This window comes from Netta rufina, assembly GCF_964035555.1.
Source record: "Netta rufina genome assembly, chromosome: 7".
Lineage (NCBI taxonomy): Eukaryota > Metazoa > Chordata > Aves > Anseriformes > Anatidae > Netta > Netta rufina.
In genome coordinates this window covers 4,690,350-4,712,658 of record NC_140130.1, presented here as the reverse complement: position 1 = coordinate 4,712,658, position 22,309 = coordinate 4,690,350, and the positions used below count along the sequence as shown (strand labels likewise).

General features: G+C 39.8%; 1 protein-coding gene across 1 annotated transcript in view; it reads right to left on the bottom strand.

Annotated features, from left to right (window-relative positions):
• The window catches only part of TET1 (tet methylcytosine dioxygenase 1), a gene marked incomplete at its 5' end in the record, with an annotated part of 57,961 nt that overhangs the window by 11,180 nt on the left and 24,472 nt on the right, over positions 1-22,309 (bottom strand). The window contains 4 exons of the mRNA XM_084290651.1: positions 5,886-6,023; positions 6,471-6,560; positions 10,046-10,196; positions 11,322-11,530. Coding sequence (XP_084146777.1) covers positions 5,886-6,023; positions 6,471-6,560; positions 10,046-10,196; positions 11,322-11,530 — 588 coding nt within the window. The remainder of the gene's footprint in view (positions 1-5,885; positions 6,024-6,470; positions 6,561-10,045; positions 10,197-11,321; positions 11,531-22,309) is intronic.

The following is a 22,309-nucleotide window of genomic DNA, read 5'->3' as shown; positions in this document are numbered from 1 at the left end:
AAGGAAGTCAAAGAACTCTGGAGGAACTAAAACTAATGGCTGTAGGACCTCTGGCAGAACTATGTGGAAGGTATCGTCACCTCCAGTACACCATATATTAAATGAGACAAGAATGAAGAAAATTCTAAATTCTCCAGGAAAAAAAAAAAAAAAAAAAAAAAAAAAAAAGAATACCTAAATACCCTTAATACACCTAAAGCCTAAATACCGTAACAGAGAAGTTAATATATATTATTTCTCAGGGTCATTGTTCCCCCATAATATATTATAAAAGGAAGAACCCAACTGCAAGTGGATAACTGAAAAGTTAATGTTACCAGGAAAACAGTTTTAAATTTAGATTTTAAATTTAAATAAATTAAGGTCCTGCAGATTAGCTGGCAATTTACAGCTGAAGCAGAGTAATCCACCAAATGTGAAACATCCATACTAAAAGCCCCTCTAATACTTAAATTTGTGCAAAATATTCGATGAGGAAACCTACACATAAGCTACAGCTGAGAAGTTAAAAGCAGCATTTTCCATTGGTTGTGATACTGTGTGCAAATGGACCAGAATTAAAACTGAACATGAGAAAAGCATGGACTCTGTTAAACCCCACTTAGGCAGTGAAACCGCATATCCTGCTACGCTCAGTATTTTTTCCAGAACATGCAGCTAAATCATCCAGGATGCCGGAAAGCCAAAAAAAACACTGGCCAGGTGGTTTGTTTAGGTTTCTGTGTGCCTGGTGATCAAAACCATTGCCTATTCTGGGTTTAGTGATGTCATGGTAAAACTTGCATAATCACAAAACATTTCCCCCCCCCTTCTTTTCATTGAAATACACCCATGAACTCTGCTGCCCTACACATCTGTAGCCGCGCAACTGTGAACGAATTATTCTGGGACACTTTCATCTGCCTTTGGCCTCCTGAACTTCACAAGATGTAGCCTTCTGCACCACAACGTAAGAACAGATGTTTTAAATTCCAGATGCAGCAAAGCAGTCAAACAACATTTCTAGCCTTCCAGGATGAAATCAGATTTCCTATGCTGATCGTCCCTTTGCAGATGGAACAGAGAGAAGGTGCCACGTGGGACTCGGAGATGCTGTGCCATCACTGGTTAGCATTACAAATACAAATGACTTTGCTTTCTTTTCTCTTGCAGCTGAGAAGCAGTTTGTTTTGTTGGCCCCTTAGATCCTGAATGAGCTTGCAGAAGTCTGCAAGTCCAAGAAGGGAGTCCCAGACACTTTTCCTTTTGACCACTTGAGGCTCTACTAACAGTGCCTTCTCCTGGATACACCCACCTCAGGTGCCATTTTCATGCCGCATGCTGTAACATGGGTGCAGTGCACAAACCACTGTCTGGGAACTCACGCATTACTAGTGAAACTTCTAGCATTTCTCCATTTTCACAATATAAAGAAAGGCAGTTCTGCACCAACATGCGAAAGAACTGCTGCACGGTGAGGGTGACGGCTGGCACAGGCTGCCCAGGGAGGTTGTGGAGTCTCCTCCTCTGGTGATATTCAAGGCCCATCTGGACACCTACCTGGGCAGCCTGCTCAAGGGAACCTGCTTTGGCAGGGGGTTGGACCTGAGGATCTTTCAAGGTCCCTTCCAACCCCTTCAATTTCGTGATTCTGTGATTCCATTAAGGTGCTGTGGAGTTTATCTTTTCTCTGATTTGCTATAATCTGAGCCTCCAACTTAAGCATCTAAGTACTTCTGTAGCTCATAAAGAAGTTGTAGACATAACCTCAAATGCATTCTTCAAGCATTTGCAGACATATTGTGTCATTTATTGCAAAGGTCTGGACATACATATGCAGTGGTAACTTGGTGAGCTGTAACTACAGACACAGAGTAAGTTACAGGAAGAGCAGAGGATCTTTAAAAAAAATTATAAGAAGGAAAAAAATCAGGAACAGTTTGTTGATGGATTGCTTATTGACACTAACTACTTAGTTCTGCTGCCAATAATTTTACATTGCAGCTGCCCTTGAAGCACAGATGTAAGCAGAGATGTATCTTCCTTCCCCTCCTTCCGCAGTGCCTCCTACAGACTGCACGGCCCTGCCACTACTCTCTCACCTTCCTCCACCCCAGCAAAAAGGGCAACATGCCCCATATGGTGAGCAGCACCCGTATGCATGGCACACTGCTAGTAAGGTCATCAAAAACCATTTTGTTCTAGCTGTTGTGAAACCCCTTATTTCAGTGATTTAAATGCATTCACACAGGTATTAAGAGTGTGATCTTTTGCAGCTAAGCCATTGAAGAAACAGCAACACTTATATTTCACAGAATCCATTAATAACTATAAAGCCTTTATTTACATGCTGCTCATTTACAGTCTAGCTTCACGTCGACAAGGAACACCGCACCCTAACACCGTGTTGCAGCACACAGCAATGGCCCTTCGTACAACATTAAAAGATGACAAAAGAATCTGAGTAAAAATGGATGGCAGGTTTATTGACTTCGAGGTTCTTCAAAAATTCAATCCATAGGCAGAAATAACTTTTGCTTCTTTCAGATAATCATGCTAGTTTACACCTCTGTAGAAATGCCAAGTGTTTTCATTCTATTACAGAGACAAATAGGGAACATTCACTTTTGTCCTCAGCTTTTCTATCAAAATGCAGTTCTGCAAAATTTTCAGATTTTGATAGCCAGGAAAGGTTTTCAGCAAATCACATCTCCCATGGTAAATCTTGCTGTTTCTAACTTAAAATGTACTATTCTACCTTGTACCTACAAAAGATGTTTCCAAAACTTTTTTTCCTCCCCTGCTAACAAAAATGATAGTCATTTATTTTCAGAAATACATACAAGTAATTCACTTCATCATCAAAACACGTATATCTGGGAAAAACACAGGAATGCTTTTCTGAAATTCTGGCAGGGACAGAGAAAGGAAATTGTTCTTCACAGCTGATTAGATACAATATTCTTTTAAATATACAGTAAATTCCTTACTTGTCCTTAAGCTCATTTAGTGCTTTGCTGAACTCATATCTGTGTCTGATTTAAATCATTTTAAAAAAATCTGGTTTTCCTTTCCTTTCTGTGCACTGTGCAGTATTTCTTTCATATTTGTGGTGAAAGCGACTCACCAACAACTGAAGGGAGAAATGAAAATGTGTCACTCATGCCATAACTAGTGGTGATAGAGCTGGCAGCATTTTATAAATACCATCTTATAAGGTATTTATTTATTTCAACCTTTTTAGTCTAGAGGAACTTCCGATTTTATAAATGAACGTGTTGTGTCTGGGTAAGAAGGAAGAGAAGCAATCTTACCAACACCAACAACGTGCAAGATGACGAGTACGTTCTGTACAAATTTTAAAAGTGTAAGTTGTGATTATCATTAAAAAATCAAATAAAGGAAATGAGAAAAAAAAGTAAATTAACTTGCATGCCTTTCAGATTCAAAAAGCTGGGCAAGTCATCCCCATTCTGTTTATTAGCACGTTATCAGAAAACAATCATCTATATGAAAACTGACAGTCACCTCAGGTAGGTGTAATACTTGCACACGCTGCATTTTGCATACAGAGTATGTCAAAGGTAAGATGCAAATATCATTGCCAGCAATCTATTTGAAACTAAGCAGGTAGCTGGAGTAGCTTCTGACACTACATGGGAACACAGGAGGTGTCTACACGGATGCTAGAGTCACACATGGTAATTTCTTTTTGTTCTTACCACTAGTTTTCCTATTTGTTTACAAGCCAAACTTAACAACCCTAATTTTGATCATCAACAAGCTGAATCTAGATTGAAGAAAGTCCAGCATATCCTATTACCTTGTCTGCAGAACAACAAAACTCTCTGCTTTGGGCTTCCAATGTGCATTGCTGTAACTACATATCTAAGCATACTAGACAGCAACTTACGTAAGCCTTCTCACTGTAGGGGTTGTATATAGATCATTCGGTGACTCTGAACTCCAGTTCACCTTCTTGTTAACTTTGTTACTTAAATTGAGTGTTAATATTTGCCACCTACTTATACACAGCCCTTTGTTTCAAGCGTATTGGAATAAACAGCTTAAATAAAGAGAATATGAAGTGTGCAACAGGTGTTTGTATGAGAGAGCTATGTGATGAAGGTCCTATTTAAAGGTGAACTTCTCAGCACTTGTAGTGATTTTATAATGTTTTGTAAGACTTATAAAATTCATCACCAAAATAACACCAGATTATTATAGATAAATACACATTCATGGAGCTATTCCCTGGTACATTCCTCAAAAAAACACCACCACACACACACACACAAAAAAAAACAAACAAAAAAACAAATAAGAGTTAATCATCCCTCCAGCCAACTGTTGGCCATACATTTATGACTTTTCCAAGAGGATAACTGTATTCTTTATGGGATCCAATATTGCTGAGTGAGTAGTGGGATCAGTTTCCATTTTGTCTTTACATTAACAGGCAAAGTAGCACTTAAAATATTGTTTTGGGAACACCCAAATTAAGTTTCATTTAAAACTATGTCATGCAGTCTGCCATGAAAAGGAAGTCTCATTTCCAAATTTGAGATCTTTCAAAGGTCTGAATTATCATGCTTCAGAAGCTTTGAAGTGACTGTACATACACATGAGCTTACTCATAGTAGCTCACTAATACTTTGCAAAGTATGCTTTCAGCATTTTCTTATTAAAATATCTGCATATAAGTAGCATTCAGTATTAGGAAGAAAGTGCTAGTCTATTCAGGACTGGCATTCCTGATGAATTCTGAGGCCTGCTTCCATACTTAAGTAACAGATATTTACCCAACCTGCAAGAAGACATTTAACATCAACAACCTTTCCAGTCACCTCTCCTTGACGTTACATACAAACACCAGTAAGTACATACTTAAATTCAATGCTTTATTGAATCACAGCAACATAATAATTGAATTCTCATTTTCAAATCTGAAAAAAATCGGTTTATAAGAGGGCAGAGATTTTAGATGCATTTTCCTTTTTCTGTATACACATCCTTTTGATTGAGAAATTATTCTCAAGTGTTACCTTCACTGACGTACAAGAAGTCATCCTAGTTGTTTAGGAAGTATTTACAATGTTCTAACTACTAAAGAAACAAAACTCATATTTACACAAGCATTGTCAGCTTTATTTCATTTTCTTCTGACTGTGTCCCTTTTCATGACTATGGGTCTCAGTTTCTAAAAGACTACTTAACTGAGTAATTCCCAACTGATTTTCTCACTAACAAACCAGCAAGGTATTTACTACAATGATCACATCAAAAAAAATAAATAAAATACACACTGATAACTGTGGGTTATCCTTTCATAATGAGATACTCAGATTTAATTTCAAGGACCATAAGAGGCACCTGACTCCATCACCTACTCCATGACATCACAGGATGTACTTTCTGACTAGTAACTTTACCAATGTGAAGTTTGGGAAGTGCACAGTGCAAGGAGAAAGTGGATTTGATGGGCTGGGGGAGGTAAATTAATACCAAGTTTATTTGTTTAAGCTTTCCTACAGATGTGTGTGCAACTCCTTGATTAGACCATTATTACCTGACTTTGAGCATCAAGCCTCTACTCAGAATAGCTTATCCATCCCATGGACAATCCTGACTAAAAGGCTCATGTGTCTTCAAAGAATTATGGTATTTTGTAGGAAAGGTCACTCACATACCTTTCTTGATTTGCTCTACAAGATGAACTTATGTCCTCTGTAGACTAATAATAAATAGATCCAAATAACATGAGAATTTATAAATGGCAACGTGCAATTCATTTCATTCGTTTAAAAAACTTCACACAAGTGTACCCACTAAATTGAGAAACATTTTAGGACACAGAGTAATCACAACAGTAAACAGTACAAAAAAAGAAAATCCTATGTACATACCACAGTGCTTCCATTGTGCATGTTATGTGTATCCTTATGGGCATGGGCACAGAAATCTATGCAAGCTGTTACACCAGAGAAAGGCCTACCGTCCTTGGATCCAAGCCGACAGTCTGGGCCCATGTGCTCATTTTCCACCTAAAAAGGAAATAAACTACAGGTACTTAGGACTGCAAGTGTGTGACGTAGAACCCCCTAAGCCACAAATGCATTTGTGACTGAATAAATACAGCCAGTAAGTATATCAGAAAGCACCTATTTCCCCACAAAACATGCAGTACTTCTTACTGGCTATCAACAAGATTATCAGCTCAGCCAGGATCAAACCATCTCTGCAAATAAAGTGTTTTTATTTGTAAGACTTTTAAAAATGTACAGCTGGTGGCGTAACTTAATCACCAGCTGGAATAAAAAGAATTTAAAACCAACCACATGAAATAACAAATGGAAGTAAGCAGTGGGATTCGTCACATCTGTGAGATCTCCTGCTTCCACCTGTTAACATACTTTCGCGTTGCACCTCGTTTTTAAACAATACTGCCTTGCTGGAGGTACAGCTACACTAGTTGGCTGTCACAGACCTACCTGGTTCTGGAAAGCTTCAGGAGCAAGCTTTTTATAAACCGGAGCCACATCAGTAGCTAAAGTTTGCAAATTATTTTCAAGAAGTTCCTCCTGCAGAGAAAGACAATGTTTAGAGAGCTGCAATTTACTTTAAATGAATCTAATCCAGTTTAGAGATGTCTGACTCAAGTCAGCAAAGCCAATAAGATCCACCTCTACCTTATTTTATTAATCTGACATCTGTACCACTGTCTTTTGTTGCTGGACATAAATAAGGCTATTTTTAATTACTAAAGTACCAAAAGCAATAAATACAAGTCAACCAAATAGCAACAGAGGATGTGTGCTAAGGCAGAGAAACCCAATACACAAGGAATTCATTTTTGTATTATTTTCTCCTTCTCATCCACAGCCTATCAAGGAAAGAGGTGTGTTCTACAGAAAATAGAGAAATACCATCCAGAAGAAAAAAAATTATACCACATTCTGGGTGGAGATGGAAACTCATGTCTTCTTTTAGTGTTTTGTTTAAGGGGTCTTAAGTCACAATGATAAATTCCTGCTAAAATATAAAGTTTGGAACTTCTTTGTCTTAATCTGATGAGTTACTCCTAACAGTATTTAACATTGATTTCAGCTCACAGGGGGAGAAGCATGTTTCTAAAACTGCAATAGAAACCTTAGGAAGAGTTGGTATTTTGTTATTTGGGTGTGACAAATTCACAGGACTTCACAGAAATATCTACTAGATTTGGAATTAATATTCAGCTCCCTGGGGAAAGCCATGGACACATGGTGGGCTTCTGCGGCAGTGTGACATTTAAACTTTTATTTAGAGAAACACAATTCCTAAATTCTTGCTTTTCCTGAATTGTTACTTTTCCAGGAAAATCACCAGCAACCTGGGAAAGAAAAGGTGACAGACTCATTCTGGGGTTACATATCTCCTACTTTGTTTTCCTCCAAAGGCCAGGCTTTTGGAGACAACTGCAGCTTCAGTTTTGCACATTGGGTAGTGGAAAAAACAGCAGCTTGCTTCTATTTGTTCTACAAGAAACACTTGTCACCATATATTGTAAACACTTATGCACATAAACATAAGTATACTTCACATTTTTCAATGTGGTATTACAAAATGATACTGTATTTTTAACTTGTACTATAACCAGTTTATTAACTGTTGATTGCTACCACATGTCCTTCTGAACTGCACTGAAGGTAACGCATCCTTAATTATCTATCCTATGTACTATTCTTACCTAGGTAAATACACCCTTAACCTCATCTGACTCCATCCAGGGCCTCAAATGATCAACCAATCCAAATCTTTCTGGACTTCGAACTATCTTCTTTTTAATGTGCTATATCTCCTAGCTTTATGCCATCTGCAAAATCATCAATATCCAGTTAGCTAGAAGAAGTATCTGATAGAAAAATAAAAAACCAAATGAAGAGAAAAAATATTCACCAGTAAGTACTCTTTTTTGAGATGTACTGCCAGCCCGCACACACACTGAAGCGCCCAGCCAAGCACCACTGGCACCTCGAGCTGGAGGCTTTTGCACAGCAGCAGCCAAAGGGTGCACACACTTCCCTCACAGACAACCAGCAGAACGGAGTGCCTGTGTGCTCTGCAGCCCTCATCCCCTCCCAGCTGCACTCCCCAAGGAGATTTTAAAACTTCAGCAGAAAAGGGGAAATAAGACTATACACTTTCAGATCACACATCTAGAAAACGTCCCATTAGTGGTTAAGTAATCTCGCTCAGATAACTGCTCATGTACTGTGGTGGAAAGTATTCTCCTACAAAAACCTGCAGGCTACCTGTTAAATGAACAGGCAACCCAAGACAGCTCTCATTAGTGGGGCACCATTTCTAGATGCCACTACGAACGCCATCGTGCTTGACCGAATGGAGCTCGAGGTGGCCTTTCACAGACACAGGGGAAGCGATGCCAGCAACATAGCCTGCAGACTCATGCAACACGGTGTGATCAGTGGAGAAGAATCTATTTGAGCTGCCTTTTAAGAGATCAGGATGCAGGCTAATATTTCATTAGACGGTGCATATGAAGATTGCCACCTTGCTGATCTCCCAGCTAATGCCATTAAAAGCACTAGAAACCTGCGGAGGAAACATGCACAGGATGCTCCGTGTGCGACACTGAGCAGGGAAGAACCTAAGACACAGTAATGGAAAACGGAAAGGGACAAAGGGGAACAGGACTGCTAAATTGAAGGAACGCCCAAACATATGCAGTTCTCTGTAAATTAAAATTTCTAAAACAAACTCCTTCAAGACATTTTAGACAAGCAGAGATAATTTCAGCTTGTACTGCCTGAAGTTAAGTATTCACTGGGAAACAAGGAGAGAGAGGCTATGCACCCTAGACTGCTGAGGCAGAAGTCCTATTAGCACTTTAAGTGCTAATGAAGTTCGTGAATACCCACAATGTGAGCAGACAGCACAAGTCAAAGGAGAATGAGGGTTTTGCATTGTGCACATGAGCATAATATGTGCTTAATCAGGTCTTTTGTGGAAAAAAATAGGACTTGGGAGGAGTATTTAGCTCCAGTGAATAAACTGACATCACTCTTCCCAGAAACATTGTGTGTGCACACATGTGTACACTACACATTAAAAATGCACAACGCTCCTCCTGTCTGGCCTTCAAGCAGTGAGGTCTTTTCTGTATCTGGCAGCAGTGGAGCTCAGGAGCTGAGAAAGACTAATGGCAGGATAACCCAGAAGGAGAACTAGGTAACAGACTGCTCTATATGCGTCTTTTAAAGCATGTCAGATGTGCTAGTGAAGACCTAATTCATTTATCCAGGAGCTCCACAGGGAAAAGGAGTTACACAGTCAGAGCAAAAGGAACTTTAGAGTTAGCCCAAGGAATCTTTTTGCTTTATGTCCCTCAGGCAGTGCTTATCAGTTTATACCACATTTATTCCTTCATCACAAAGTAACTTTGTTTTTTTGAGGTACATTATTTGGCATAATCCATCATCATATTTTCTGCACTGAGCTTTATGTCACCACTAATGCTCTTCATCAGCAATTAGGAGTATCAGTTGGATGCATCATATCTTACTGTAATTCATTCCCTTAAGTGTTTCAAAAACATGTTGTCCGAGGAAATAATTTATTCCCGATGTCAGACAGATACCAGGTTGTCTGCTGGTCAGGGATCAATGCAAAAGGCATGCAATCCAAGGCACAAACATTTCTATAACAGGACAAGAGAACTGAATCTGTTGAGGTGCAGTCTTGGTGCTTACAAAAACCCTTTATCTCTATTTTAAAATTACAAAGTATCATCATTTCATATCAATTTACACAGTGGAGCTAAATATGTAATTAAAAAAAAAAAGCATTTAAGGATAATTTTAGAGTACTTAAGGAGATAATGAGAGCACTTTCATGCGGTGGAAAAGTTATAAATGCTACAGCTACAAAACATTTAGTTGGATACCCACATGATAAGCAATGCATACATATGTGTGGGGAATTATCTGCAGATCCCGTTTCTAGTTCTGAAAATCATCTGAATAAATAACTGGAGGAAAAAAAAACATACAAAATAAAGTCTTACTTGTTTAGGGTCATCAGTGAGAAGCCTAAATTTCCTGGGGTTTTTGCTTCTTGCAAATTTACATCCATTGAAATACATACTCCATGAACAGCCGAATGAGAATGATGCTCCGCAAGTTTCTGGATCAAGTCCTTGACATGCACAAGTACGGCTACGAACAGAAATAAAGACAAGTCACGTCAGCTAATAATGCAGCTTGTTTGTTTTTTTTGTGTGTTTTTTTTTTTGTGTTTTTTACTTATCAGTGGTATTTGCAATTTCTTTTATAATACATAGCAAAATAACACAGTTTAACTAGGTATTTTCTGTTAATTAAATATTTGTGTGTAGAGGATTTTTTTCCCCATGAAGACAGTCCCAACTCCCAAAAGACCCACAAGTTCTACTGCTACAACACTGAGGTGTAAATATATATCCGTGCTTCTTTGATTTTGACTTCTCCAACTGGGTAAAATTTTGTCCCACATAAATACTGTATTACCCATAAACACAGTAAATATCTCATGTGCAACAATGCCATTATCATCAAATTGACCCAACATCTAAAATGGAACAACCCTACTTAGCCTAACCATTTAAGAACATGAGCATGACATTCAGGCCACTGCACAGCTGTTAGATATTGGTTAAATGTAGGCAACGAAAAATCAGCACGAAGAAAGCTCTGCTCCACAGCCTCAGTTTCAATGAGGTTCAATCTCTCATTTATTTAAAAAGATTGAGTATTTTAATTTTACATCTATGTAGAATTACAGCAACGTTAGCTGAAGAACATGAGGCAGCTGACAGTTAGCACTACTACTGCTTCTCTCATTTAATTAATATAATTGAAAACAAAGCACATTTGCAGTTGTCCTGGCCAGACTCGAGATGCTGGGCAATGCATACTGCCAGGAAGAGACATCCTCAGATCTCTCAAAGGCCTCCCTCATGCCGTATACTCATGTGCAGGAGGAAAGGCAGCACGCCTTCCTCTCGTGACCAGCCAGCTTGGCTCACAAGCACAATACAAGTCACATCCTAGCAGCTCCTCACCATGCCTGCACGTGTAAAGTGTGTGCAAAGACAGGAGAAGTTGCTACCCCCATCCCTGGGCTTTCCTTGTACAGCTATCCCTTGGAGCCTGGCCTCTAGAAAAAGCCAGGAACTAAATTTTATACTGAAATGACACCTAGTGGTTTGTAACTTTAACACTACCAGTGAATTCTCATGCTGTGTATTACAGAACAACATTCAAAGGGTGACCCAACGATCATTGACAAGTGAAGTGACATACTCTTCGTTTAATGCACATCTGCGGCTTGTGGGACAGCCGTATTTTCTGAGGCTCTGCGTCAGTTCTTTGTACAGCGTGTCAGCCAGGAGATGAGGGATCCCTTCCCAGGCCAGTATGAGAATCACTATGACGGCCGTTTGACAGTGGTGTCCTGCACGCTGACGTACCAAGCACAGCAACTTTTCCTCATCGCTACTTCTTCGTATCACCTGGAAGAATCATTTTGTTTATTCTCAGATAAAAGTAGGAAACACATAACGTGTTGTTCTTCTGAGACATGTCAGGCCTGGAAGAGAATGAAAAATCGCTGCCTGAAGTGTCCGTCAGCAAGCAGGAGCATGAAAGCTGTGGTCTCTGATGTAAAACATGATTTCACATTGCTTCTCTATCTGTAGAAATAGCGTATGTTACAGGAGGAATATCCTAGGTGCTCTACAGAAACAATGAAGATGGATTAAGAAGAAACTAACCACTAGAAGTAAATAATCATCTTGAAGTAACAGATCCACTGCTAATAGTTACCTTGAAAGTGCTACTGAAAACGTACTGCTAAAACCCAAAACGCAGGTACATAAAAGCACACCCCAAAAGTAAACAGCCTCGTGTTAAGATGGTTACCACAGTTACACATCAGCATATAAAATGGTTTCTATCTTGGAAAAAGAGTATTACAAGAAAGTGATGAAAATAAATGGTGTTCTTAGTGAAGGAAGCAAGGAGATTTCTCATAACATATCCCTAAATGACCTACATTACAGTACTTAGCAAAGTGCTGATTTTTTTTTACTGAATGTATCCATGCAACAACACACCAAAGGCTAACATGATACAGAACACTATAATGGCTTTCAATATACCATGAAATTAAAGGGGAAAAAAATTGATAGTCTAAGTGCTACATATTTTGTTTTTTTTTGGCATAATTTGAAACAAAGCTGCATTGTAAGAGGACCAAAAATGCATTAACACCAGGTACTACTAGAACATAGGCTTTGAAAATATGTTTATCTATTTGTTGAACATGTTTTACCCACCATAGCCTCTATGAGGCTCCAACAACAGTTCCAAGACTTCAGTGTTACGCTTCAACAAAGGTATTGGACCTGGACCTCTCAGGCATTAGAGGCCAAATTTTCCTCCTTGGCTCGGTCATACACAGGATGAAGACAGCTGGGTTGCTCTTCTGTACTCCACGCAGACAGTGAGCCTGTATGCTGTAGATGGGCTCTGCCAGCCCCGCAGCAAACACGCTTGCTCAGGGCGAGCAGCCAGTCATCCTGGCTTTCCACCCAACAACCCCTAGCCATTAGCAGAAACCCCACAGCTAAGTTACTAATCACGGCCTATAAAAGCAGGAAGGCAACAGTTTCACCTATTCTTTGGATACCTCCAAATGGCTGAATTTTCATGCAGATTCCCTATCAGACTGATGTCAAAGCTTCTTTGTTGCCAGACTCGCAGCTAGCTGTCATTAATAATGTGAGCGCTAGCCTGATCAACTGTGAGTATCTAAATTATTTGAATTAATTCAAAGTGGGGACCAAAGTACCCTCGCAATTAATCTGCAAATGAAAGGATCTTCATCAGACTAACAGTTTCAGAGCAAATCTGTTCAGGCTGAGAAGAAAGAAGCCAGCTTCAAGTTAGTTTGTGTCAAGGGAGAAAGCATCACCCTTTTAAAGTTGATTACGCAGCCTTAAAACCAGCCTTAAATTGAGTGAGAAAACAAGTAACTGCATCTGAGGTACCATTTCTCAAAAGGAGTCTTGGTTGTGACTGACCAACCGGTACAGTATTTTCTGTAAAGAAAGAAAAATAATGCAACTCATTTACATTTGAGTGAGCTTTACAGAAAACCTATTAAGGCTGATACACAATACAGGTTATTCATCTTGGTGTGAGTTTTACATTCCTGAGGCAGCACTGTTCCTTCGAGTCAGAAAAAGGAATTTGATTTTGTTACTCAGAATGAAGGGTGATGTTTTTAATCTCTTTTTTCTTTCTTGGTTTTCTAGACTTCCTAACTTCAATGAGAAAATCTGGTATCTCTTAGTTTCTCAGTACAACATCAGGCTGCCCTTTGTGAGCTCTCACAGAGCTCTAAACTGGAAATACAGGGTCCAGGAAAAATGACAAATGGACAGGAAGGTAATTCATAGTTTGCTTTGAACAAACATCACACCACCCTGGAGTTAACCCCAGCTGGAATTTGTTTTATTGTGCAAGCAGCAGATATTGCAATCCTCTTACTGGACCCCAGAATATTTTACAGTCCATTGTCTTTCAGGCCACAAAGGTGGCTAAGGGATTTATTAGTTGCCTGAATTTTGTTTCTTATTTATTTTGTTTATTTTATTTTACATCATACGCTCACATCTGACTACCGCAGCTGCAGTACTCCTGCCCTTTGGTAACTGGGGATAAGGCACTTTTCTCCCCTCTCAGGAGAGCACAACTCACACCGAAGCAATCGCAGTTCCTCCGGGCTCACAGCCAGCGGCAGCGCAGGCAGAGCTGGAGCCGTGCTGCTTTGCCCATGGTAACTGCTGGTGCCCGCTCACACTACAGCTGACTTTCTCAAAGCAGGAATAAGTGGAGACTCTCTTTGCAGTAATAACAAATTCACAGCAACACCACACTCAGCTTTAATTCACAAAAAAGCACATTTGAGGGAGACAACTGAAAAACTGTAGAACAAATCCAGGCAACAGAAACACCATGAAATTCCTGATGATTTAACAGTTTGTCTCATGAGGAAAATCCCCACTACACTCCTTGACTTGGTGACTTATTAGTGACATCAACACTCATCTAATTTCATTAATTTCCAGCTTGCCATTTGTTTTTCAGTACCTGATTACATCCAGTATGTTTCTAAACTCTTTAAGTAGTTACATATTAAGCTAAAGAAAAAATTACCGTACCTGCTTTTCTTCCTGAATTTGTGTTTATCTCAGTAACTGGTAAAGCCCAAAATGCGAATACAAGCTGTGCACTGCTTATCAAGATTTTGTCTGATATGCAAACAGACCAGATTTCTTACTGTTTGTAATGGGCCTCATAAGGTTTTACTTGATTGATCATTTCTTGAATTATTCTTAAATTTAGATATCTCCAATATGATTTATTTCCATCCCACTTTCTGCAGCTTGAAGTGACCAGGGATGATTCCAAGACCTCTTAACCCTTAAAGTTCCCCAAACCACAGTGTTTTAACCCACTACTCCCCCCACAAACACACGTTGTGGAAGACATCCCGCTTGTTTTAAATTTGTGCAACAACATTATCTTAAAGTCGTCATGAGAATAGCATGCAAAGCCTCAGCCTACACTCTGAATAACCTTTTGTTCTTTGGGCATGTGCTTGATACAGTGGTCTTTCTCAGTAAGGCAAATTGAATTCATGCACTGTCACAGCCACAGAGAATACGATACTAACATAACTTACGAATCAATTCTTCATGCAATGATTTAAAACATATATGGATGTGTTAGATGTGTTATTGGAAGTTTGTAGGCTAATCCCAGTGTACTTACTGTTTCCCTATGACACACTCAGATGCTGAGCATGAAGTTAAACATGCAGCAGAGCAAGTCATTTCATGTTTCTCGGACTGTAAACAATGCACAAATCAGCTGGCAAATCTCATCTCCAATAGTCGTTGATACTACCCATGTAGTTGTTAAAAATGGTGAAGTAAGCAATTAAATACTTCAGTTTGGTTAATTTGGGTCCCTAATGCACTTAAAAGGAATGAGAAAATAATCATTTGTTAAGTAGTAAAATTTTAAAGGTAGCTTTTTAAGACAGCAAAATAAAAACTTTTCCCTGCAACTGTTTTTCCACACCCAAATCCCCACCACCATTTCTCAGTGACTCACATAGACAAATAGTATAATAACAGAAAAAACAGACCTGTAGTAAGTTTCTAAAGTATTATATAACACTTAAATGTGGTACGATCATCTTTTTTGCAGGTACATAGGCCCAGATTATCCCTGAGCTCATTCTAGCAAGCAGTAACTGTCATCAGTACTAAGCATCCATCAGAAAATTCCTACATTTACAACAAAATCTGTTTCAGCTGTAACACAGCCCTTCTGGAAAGCCACAGACCTGACAGAGTGTCCTGCAATGCTGGACCTGGGCATGAAGCTCCAGGCAGCCTGCTCCTTCAGCTGGTCACTAACATACACACATCTAGGACAAGAAGAAAAACCGAAGTGGGACAAACACCTCCTGCCCAACAGCTTTCTTATGCACATCTGTATCTGGACACACAGCAACACAACTATCACCCTTGTACGTTGCCAGTTTGGGCAGAACGTTCATTTGGTTTTGTCTTTTCCCAAACCTCATTTTGTACATTCCTCCTGCGCTGCAGTCTGGCACCCACCACCATCACTTTGTGCACCATGCCTGTTCTGCATTATAACGGCTCTCCATGTGTTCTTGTTTATGCATGCAACTTAAAAAGACAGCAATTCGACTCATTTCTTTTATTAACTAGTCCAGATATTCCGAAGTGGCAGAATCAGCTAATAGCAGTAAGCCTTCAGGGTGAGCCACAAACTGCCAGCTAGGACAGAAACCATCAACGGCACTTCTGGCAACATACCACAGCTAAACCTCTGATTCTACAAGCCACAAAGGTAGAAATTAACCCAATTTTCCTAACAGAAACTATGAGCCCTGAACTAGATTATTACAGAAGTGCCATACACTGCGCAATTCACTCCAGCAGTTTAACAAGACGTTACGGGGCAAATAAGCAGCTTCTCAATCCCTCACATACAAGGATAGCAAAGAGACAGAGGGGGGTAAGAGGACTTCTCGGGATTACTTTACTGCATTCATTTTGCCTCCAACTGAACACTGTAAGAGCAGGACCAAGTCAGAGAAGCTGACTGTCCAGCCTTATCCCAATCCTGGCAGTGACTACCAGCAGTTGCCTATGGATGAGTAGTAGGAGAGGCACCTGGACACAGAGATGCTTCTCATCAACTGTTGCTTCATAGCATCCATAGGCAAAGCTTAATTCCAGGTCACGTGGAGGAAAAAACAACCCCTTTTCTTTGTGCTGAGCTCATCTTCCCCAAACACTAGTGCTTTTGGTATAGGATGAGACTGGATGATGGATAGCTATCGGTCTCTCCATGCCACAAAGACCAAGACAAGTGTGCTTTCTCCCTTTCCTACCTGCCAGGCGGAGAAGCCTTCCCTTGTTTTGCTGTGCTTTCCTGAGCTGGGGGACCACAACTGCTGACAGCATTTAAGACTGGCGTGCAGCATGCATTCGCACAGAGGCATAACCATACTTCTTGCTTTCTTTATGCCTTCCCAGCAATTCTCACTGGCTTCTTTTGCTGTTTTCATCACTACTGAACACCAAAGCTGTTGTCTTACGTACTTTTATCCCAAGCAGTAACCCTCAGACTGGGGTCCATCACTGTGTATATAAAACTCCACTCTGCTATTTGCATTGCTTCACATTTACCACCAGCAAGACTTATCTAACATTTTACTGGCCATTCATTCTGGACACCAAGTTCTGCCTGTAGGTGATGACAGCTGGCCCTCTTTTCTTTGTGGTCCCAAACACCTCTCGCTGGCAACTTGTCACCTCAGTGTTTCCCACTTTTTTTAAATAACTCCTGAATATACTGAACAGCATAGATAAAGTTTACCAACAAAACTTGCTCCAGCTGTCCAAGTGCTTGAGTTCTACTTACTTGAATTATTTCTTTTAGATTGTTGAAGCAACTGTCTCAACCCTTGGCAGGAGCTCTAGAACAAGGAATAATTACACTGTGAATAAAAAATACTTGATGTCCTTAAACATAAGCCAGTCTATCTAAATTAGCACGTACATGACTTATGTAACTTGCTAAGAATCAGACTGCAGAAGCTCAGCACACCAGATGCTGAGTTACCATATGGACGAGAAATTACTTTCATATTTAGGGGAACCAGAATAGTCGTGTGAACTTTGGTACGATATAAACCAGATACTACTAGCAAATAAGTACAAAACTTTAACTGTGGGTTAAATGCAACAAATTACTGGATGAAAACTGAACAGAACTAACAAAAAGGCCCTTTTTAGACTTATTTCATCACCATGTGGTTCCACTGCAATAACTGTCCAGTCCATTCTGAATTTCTTCAGCAAAATAGCTGCGTCTCCTCTGCAGAGCATCAACAGATGATTTTAAAGCAAGAATGCAGCCTAAGTGCTCACAGTAATTTCCTAGGCAACTCATTCAGAACAGCTTGCCTCTACATTTTCTAACCTGTAGGTTTTGCCTCCGGGGGAAGTTCACGTATCAGAGTTCCTTTTACATACGATGAAATCTTCTGCTAGGATACAATTCCATAATAACCTATACCAGAACAAACAGAGTACAACGCTGCTAAAAATCGCTGCTGTTCTAGCAGGTGAGGCTGTCTAACAGAGAAAGCAGGAGAAGTGCTCTTGTTTGCAGCAGAAGAGTGTCTGCCCTCTTTTCCAAATTCACCCCCCATATATACATGCACAATAAATGACGTCAGACTTTTTTCTCACTGCAAAGTGATACACATGTATCCTTTTATTCTCAGTATGAATAAGAGTTATTAAAATGAAAATCAATTCCACTTCCCTAAATTCTCTCTTCTCAATAGTACTAGCAGACTACATCAGGTAAGTTAAAACAGAGCAGTCACCATCAATAAAGCTATTAAGTTACTTATCTAAATTTACAGAAATATCACCAAAGTGTTTCACAAGAATTATCAGCCAACACCACTTCCAAATTGATACTAGAAGCAGTCCTGTACACTTAGAAATGAGTAAACAGCAACCACATAGCCAATGCTGCAGAAATGAGGCCAAAATTCATGTCTCAACTCCCAGTGCCCTCTTACCCTCTGCAGTCTCTCAAACTTCCCCTCCTGTTACATCACATCAATGGTAAACAGTGCTTCATATGATACGGATGACAAACGAGAACCTACACCCCCCGTTCGTTCAGATATCGCTGTTTGTTTTGATGTGGTGATAACAGCAACTTAAATGTTTAGTCTTTCATAATACTTAATTTTCTTAACGTGGCTTTTTTGATATTTACTCTAATAGTTGAGTTTCACGTTAAAGAAATGAGAACACCTCTGTTTCCTTCAGAAGCCATGTAAAAATTTCTAATCATTTTGAATCTCAAAGCATTGTACCACTTAGAGAACAGCTTGACTTTGGGTATTACGAACATTTTTCATCCAAAATAATCTCCTCTATGTTTAACAGATAAGCATTCCTGCAAACACTAAAACAGTTTCTGTAAAGGGTACCACAGGTATGGAGGTACTAACTTCAATGTGTGTTGACAGATGGCAAGAAAGTCCTGCTCTAACATAATGGTGGCCAAAAACATGACTAAAAACCCCAGCCAACCACCCCACTGTATGCCAAAATTCACTTCCTTCCAGACTTCTATGGAGATCATCATCCAGACTGGAGTAACTTCTCACTTTTCTTGCTTTTTCTATTTCCCATCACTTTCTCAAGCAAAGCTAGCAAAGTGGAAACAAAAATAATCTCTGCATCTGCAGAAGAAATAATTGTTACCAAAACTCATTCAGCACTCAACAAACTGTAGTTTTTAGCACAAATTCCTATCAGGTCAATGATCTATGAGGCCTTGGTTATAACAGTGAATTACCTAAGCATTACTTTTTTCAAACTATTAGGGCTGCCAGTAGGGTATCAGAATCTGAAGGGTCCACAGATCATCCAGGTGAAAAATAACAAAGCGCTCAGAGAAAACAAGGCCAGAGATGCAAAAACCGCTTCTGCTGTGTTCACAAAAAGGCGTTTGGGAAGATTCCCACTTCAGAACACTTCTTTGGAGAAACACCCTCAGCTGTGTACCTTATCAAGCTAAAGCTCCCCAAAAAGCGGTTATAGGACAACAGGACCCATTGAAAAACATCACTCACTCTCCTCCCCAAAGACAGAAATGATTTGCCAAGATCAGGTAACATCCACCCCCGACACTCAAGGATGAACAACCAGACTGTTAGGCACTGTTTTGGTTTATAATACACCAGTACCAGAAGGCATGAAGATAACTAAGAGTACGGCAGCTTGTAAAATGGGCCTAGGAGAAATCTGCCAATTTAATGATAACATTGGCTCAGTATCTGTGCAGGGCACATCTCTAGCTCCAAAGGACAGAAGCAGTGATCACACAGATAACTGTGATGCACAGGGAGAAGTCAAATGTTTATGAAGAGAAGTCACAGCTCGGCCATGCTGCAGGTCCTTCTAGATTCCCAAAAGCCACTCAGTAAGGTCCCTTAAAAAAAACAAACCCCAATGTGTCTTGGGACAAAGCTAAAGACCACCCAGGAATAACTGGTGAGAAGACAAAGGCTGGAATGTCCCTGTTGGGAGCTCTGTAGAACTGCGTTCAAGCCTGTGCTCTCCAGCATGTTTGTCAAGGGTAAATAAAAGGATGACAACAGTTGTGGATGACAGCAAGTAATTCAGAGGAGTGAAGACAAGCACAATCTGCAAACAAATGAAGGAGGAGTTCGTACTGCTGAGTGGGCAGTAAGAGTGGCAGATACAATTCACCATAGCGTGCATACTAAATGCACGTGGATAAAACTGATCTGTTTTGAGACAGAGAGGGACTGACTGCAGGCTGGCCATTACCATGCAGAAATGAGAATCTGGCATAATGATAGAAAGCTCAAAGAAACTGCCAAATCACTGCTCTGCAATGGAGTTAGAAAGGAAAAGCAACTGCTAGGAATTACTGGAGATACAGCACGTGGCTGAAAACATTTTGCTTACCAATTTAATACCAAGCATAAAAGAAGAGGAAGGAAAAGGAGGAATAAAGGCAACATTTTTATGAAAGACAACTGAGCACAAAGACACTGCCTCCAGCTTAGGGAACCTCAGAGCTAGGAATTACTGGAAAGTGAGTGAGTCTTCTGGGGCCCCACTGCCCTGCTCTTACACCTTTCTGCTATCAGACAGCGCTGGAGACAGGATATCAGTGAGAAGGACCTCTGCCCCGACCCGGCTGTTCTTATCAGTTCTTATCTCCTGTCTTTATTCAGAGCTGGAGCCTTAGAAATTACATTGCATCTCTGAATGAAGACAGACAGCAATGATAGCTTAGCTGATCCAAGCCAACGTCCACAGAAACCAGGAGAAGGAACCCAAAGGAAATCGGTGTCATCCAGAAACGTTAAGACCTGAAGCTGCCCTCTGAGGTCAGCGACATCATCTTTGATTTCAGCACAGCAGGATTATGCCAGGAGTGAAGCTACTTACAGGTAACAGCTTTATAAACCATTTCACTTAAATGATGTGTGGTAATCTTTATTTCCCATCAGACATACTGAGAACAGAAAAAAAAGAGACCACATCAAACAAAGCACTGATGCAACAATAGGACTGACATGAATCACTGATCACTGGCTGCTTATGGGGGATGCACTGTAACATGGTTATATGAATGGGCTAACCCAGGAAGACACACTGGCAATTCAAGTACTGCAAAGCTTTTCTTTTTTTCTTTTCTTTAACTTGTTACACAGAAACATGAAGAACTTGGACAAAACAAAAATGCCAAAGTGATCAAAACAAAATCAAACAAAAAAGGAAAGAAGAGTACGTGTACCCCAGCACGCATCACGGAATGGTTAAGTTATTTTCTAATCATGCAATTAACACCTACACAGATTTTCCAAGTTTATAGTACCCTAAAAAATAAGGAAGAAAAGGTCATCTTGTTTAGGGAAAAGGAGCATTTCTCAGTAAGTGTTTAAAACAACATGCACATGTTTGGAGCAACTTAAGTAAAAACAATTTTGGAGGACATCAGTATTATGAAACAGTCATTAACAGAAGACTGTATGGACCCAAGTATTTTACAAAGCCTCCTTTGATCCTAAAATGTATCTAAGGAACTGGTAAAGAACAAATTTAACTCGTGGAAATAGGGAAATTAGTTGGGGAAAATAGCTATATATGATCAATTGATACATTCAGTTTTTTTCTCCTCACATTTGCTTCAGCAGAGCTCTGTTGTGGTGCTCTTGTCAGCAAGAGCCCTAAGGGCAATAGCTTGTCCATCTGCAAAGCAGAAATGAGTCTGTCCCAAAGTACAGTGTACATGAGTAAGTGAAAGTCTCTGTGCAGCTGACAGAACCTTGTGACTGCAATTATCAGAGAGCAGAGCAAACTTTTTCCATATGCTTTCAAACAAATTTCACAATTACGCTTCTTTGGTCAGAGCCAAAAGCCAACTATGCTCTGTTCTAAGGATTAAAATTAGTATTGTCAATGAGAAGTTAACTCACACGTTATGAATACCAACCAAAAAAAGGGCAAATTTTATACAAGATGAGGCATCCTGTATAAGGAAAAAGATTTCAGTGATTTCCTTCCCTCTCTTGTATTAAGCAGTCACACAGTAACAGCAGACTTGGAAAAGCATTCGCCCTCTTTTTCTCTGAGCTTACACACAGAAAGTCACCACTGCACAAAACAAGTTTGGAATTTAGTTAAATTAACATCAAAGCTTACTCTTGTAAACACTTTACATAAAGAAATGTGACAGTCTAATTGAACAGCAGGTCCACCGTACCTTTCCAGAGCCTTTTCTATATGCAGCCGAGTGCTTCCTGGCTATCATATTGTACACACATGTTGGACACCTATGGCCACGCAGACACACAATAAAACCTATCATTCCTGTTTTATATAAAAGGCAGCATGTTGATACTGGCAACAGAAAAATCAATTTTAAGAGTCAGCTTTAAATCTCTTCTTCCTTTCAAAGGCTCACAACTTTTTCTAAGATAAGATTTTTAGCTGTGTTAAAATGGAAGGGTTTTGTTGAGCTGAAATGCTAAGAAAAATAATTCCATTCTTTTTGGGTCAGCTGTTTCTGAAATTCGTTTGACCATCTCTATTTCTTGGATGCCTATT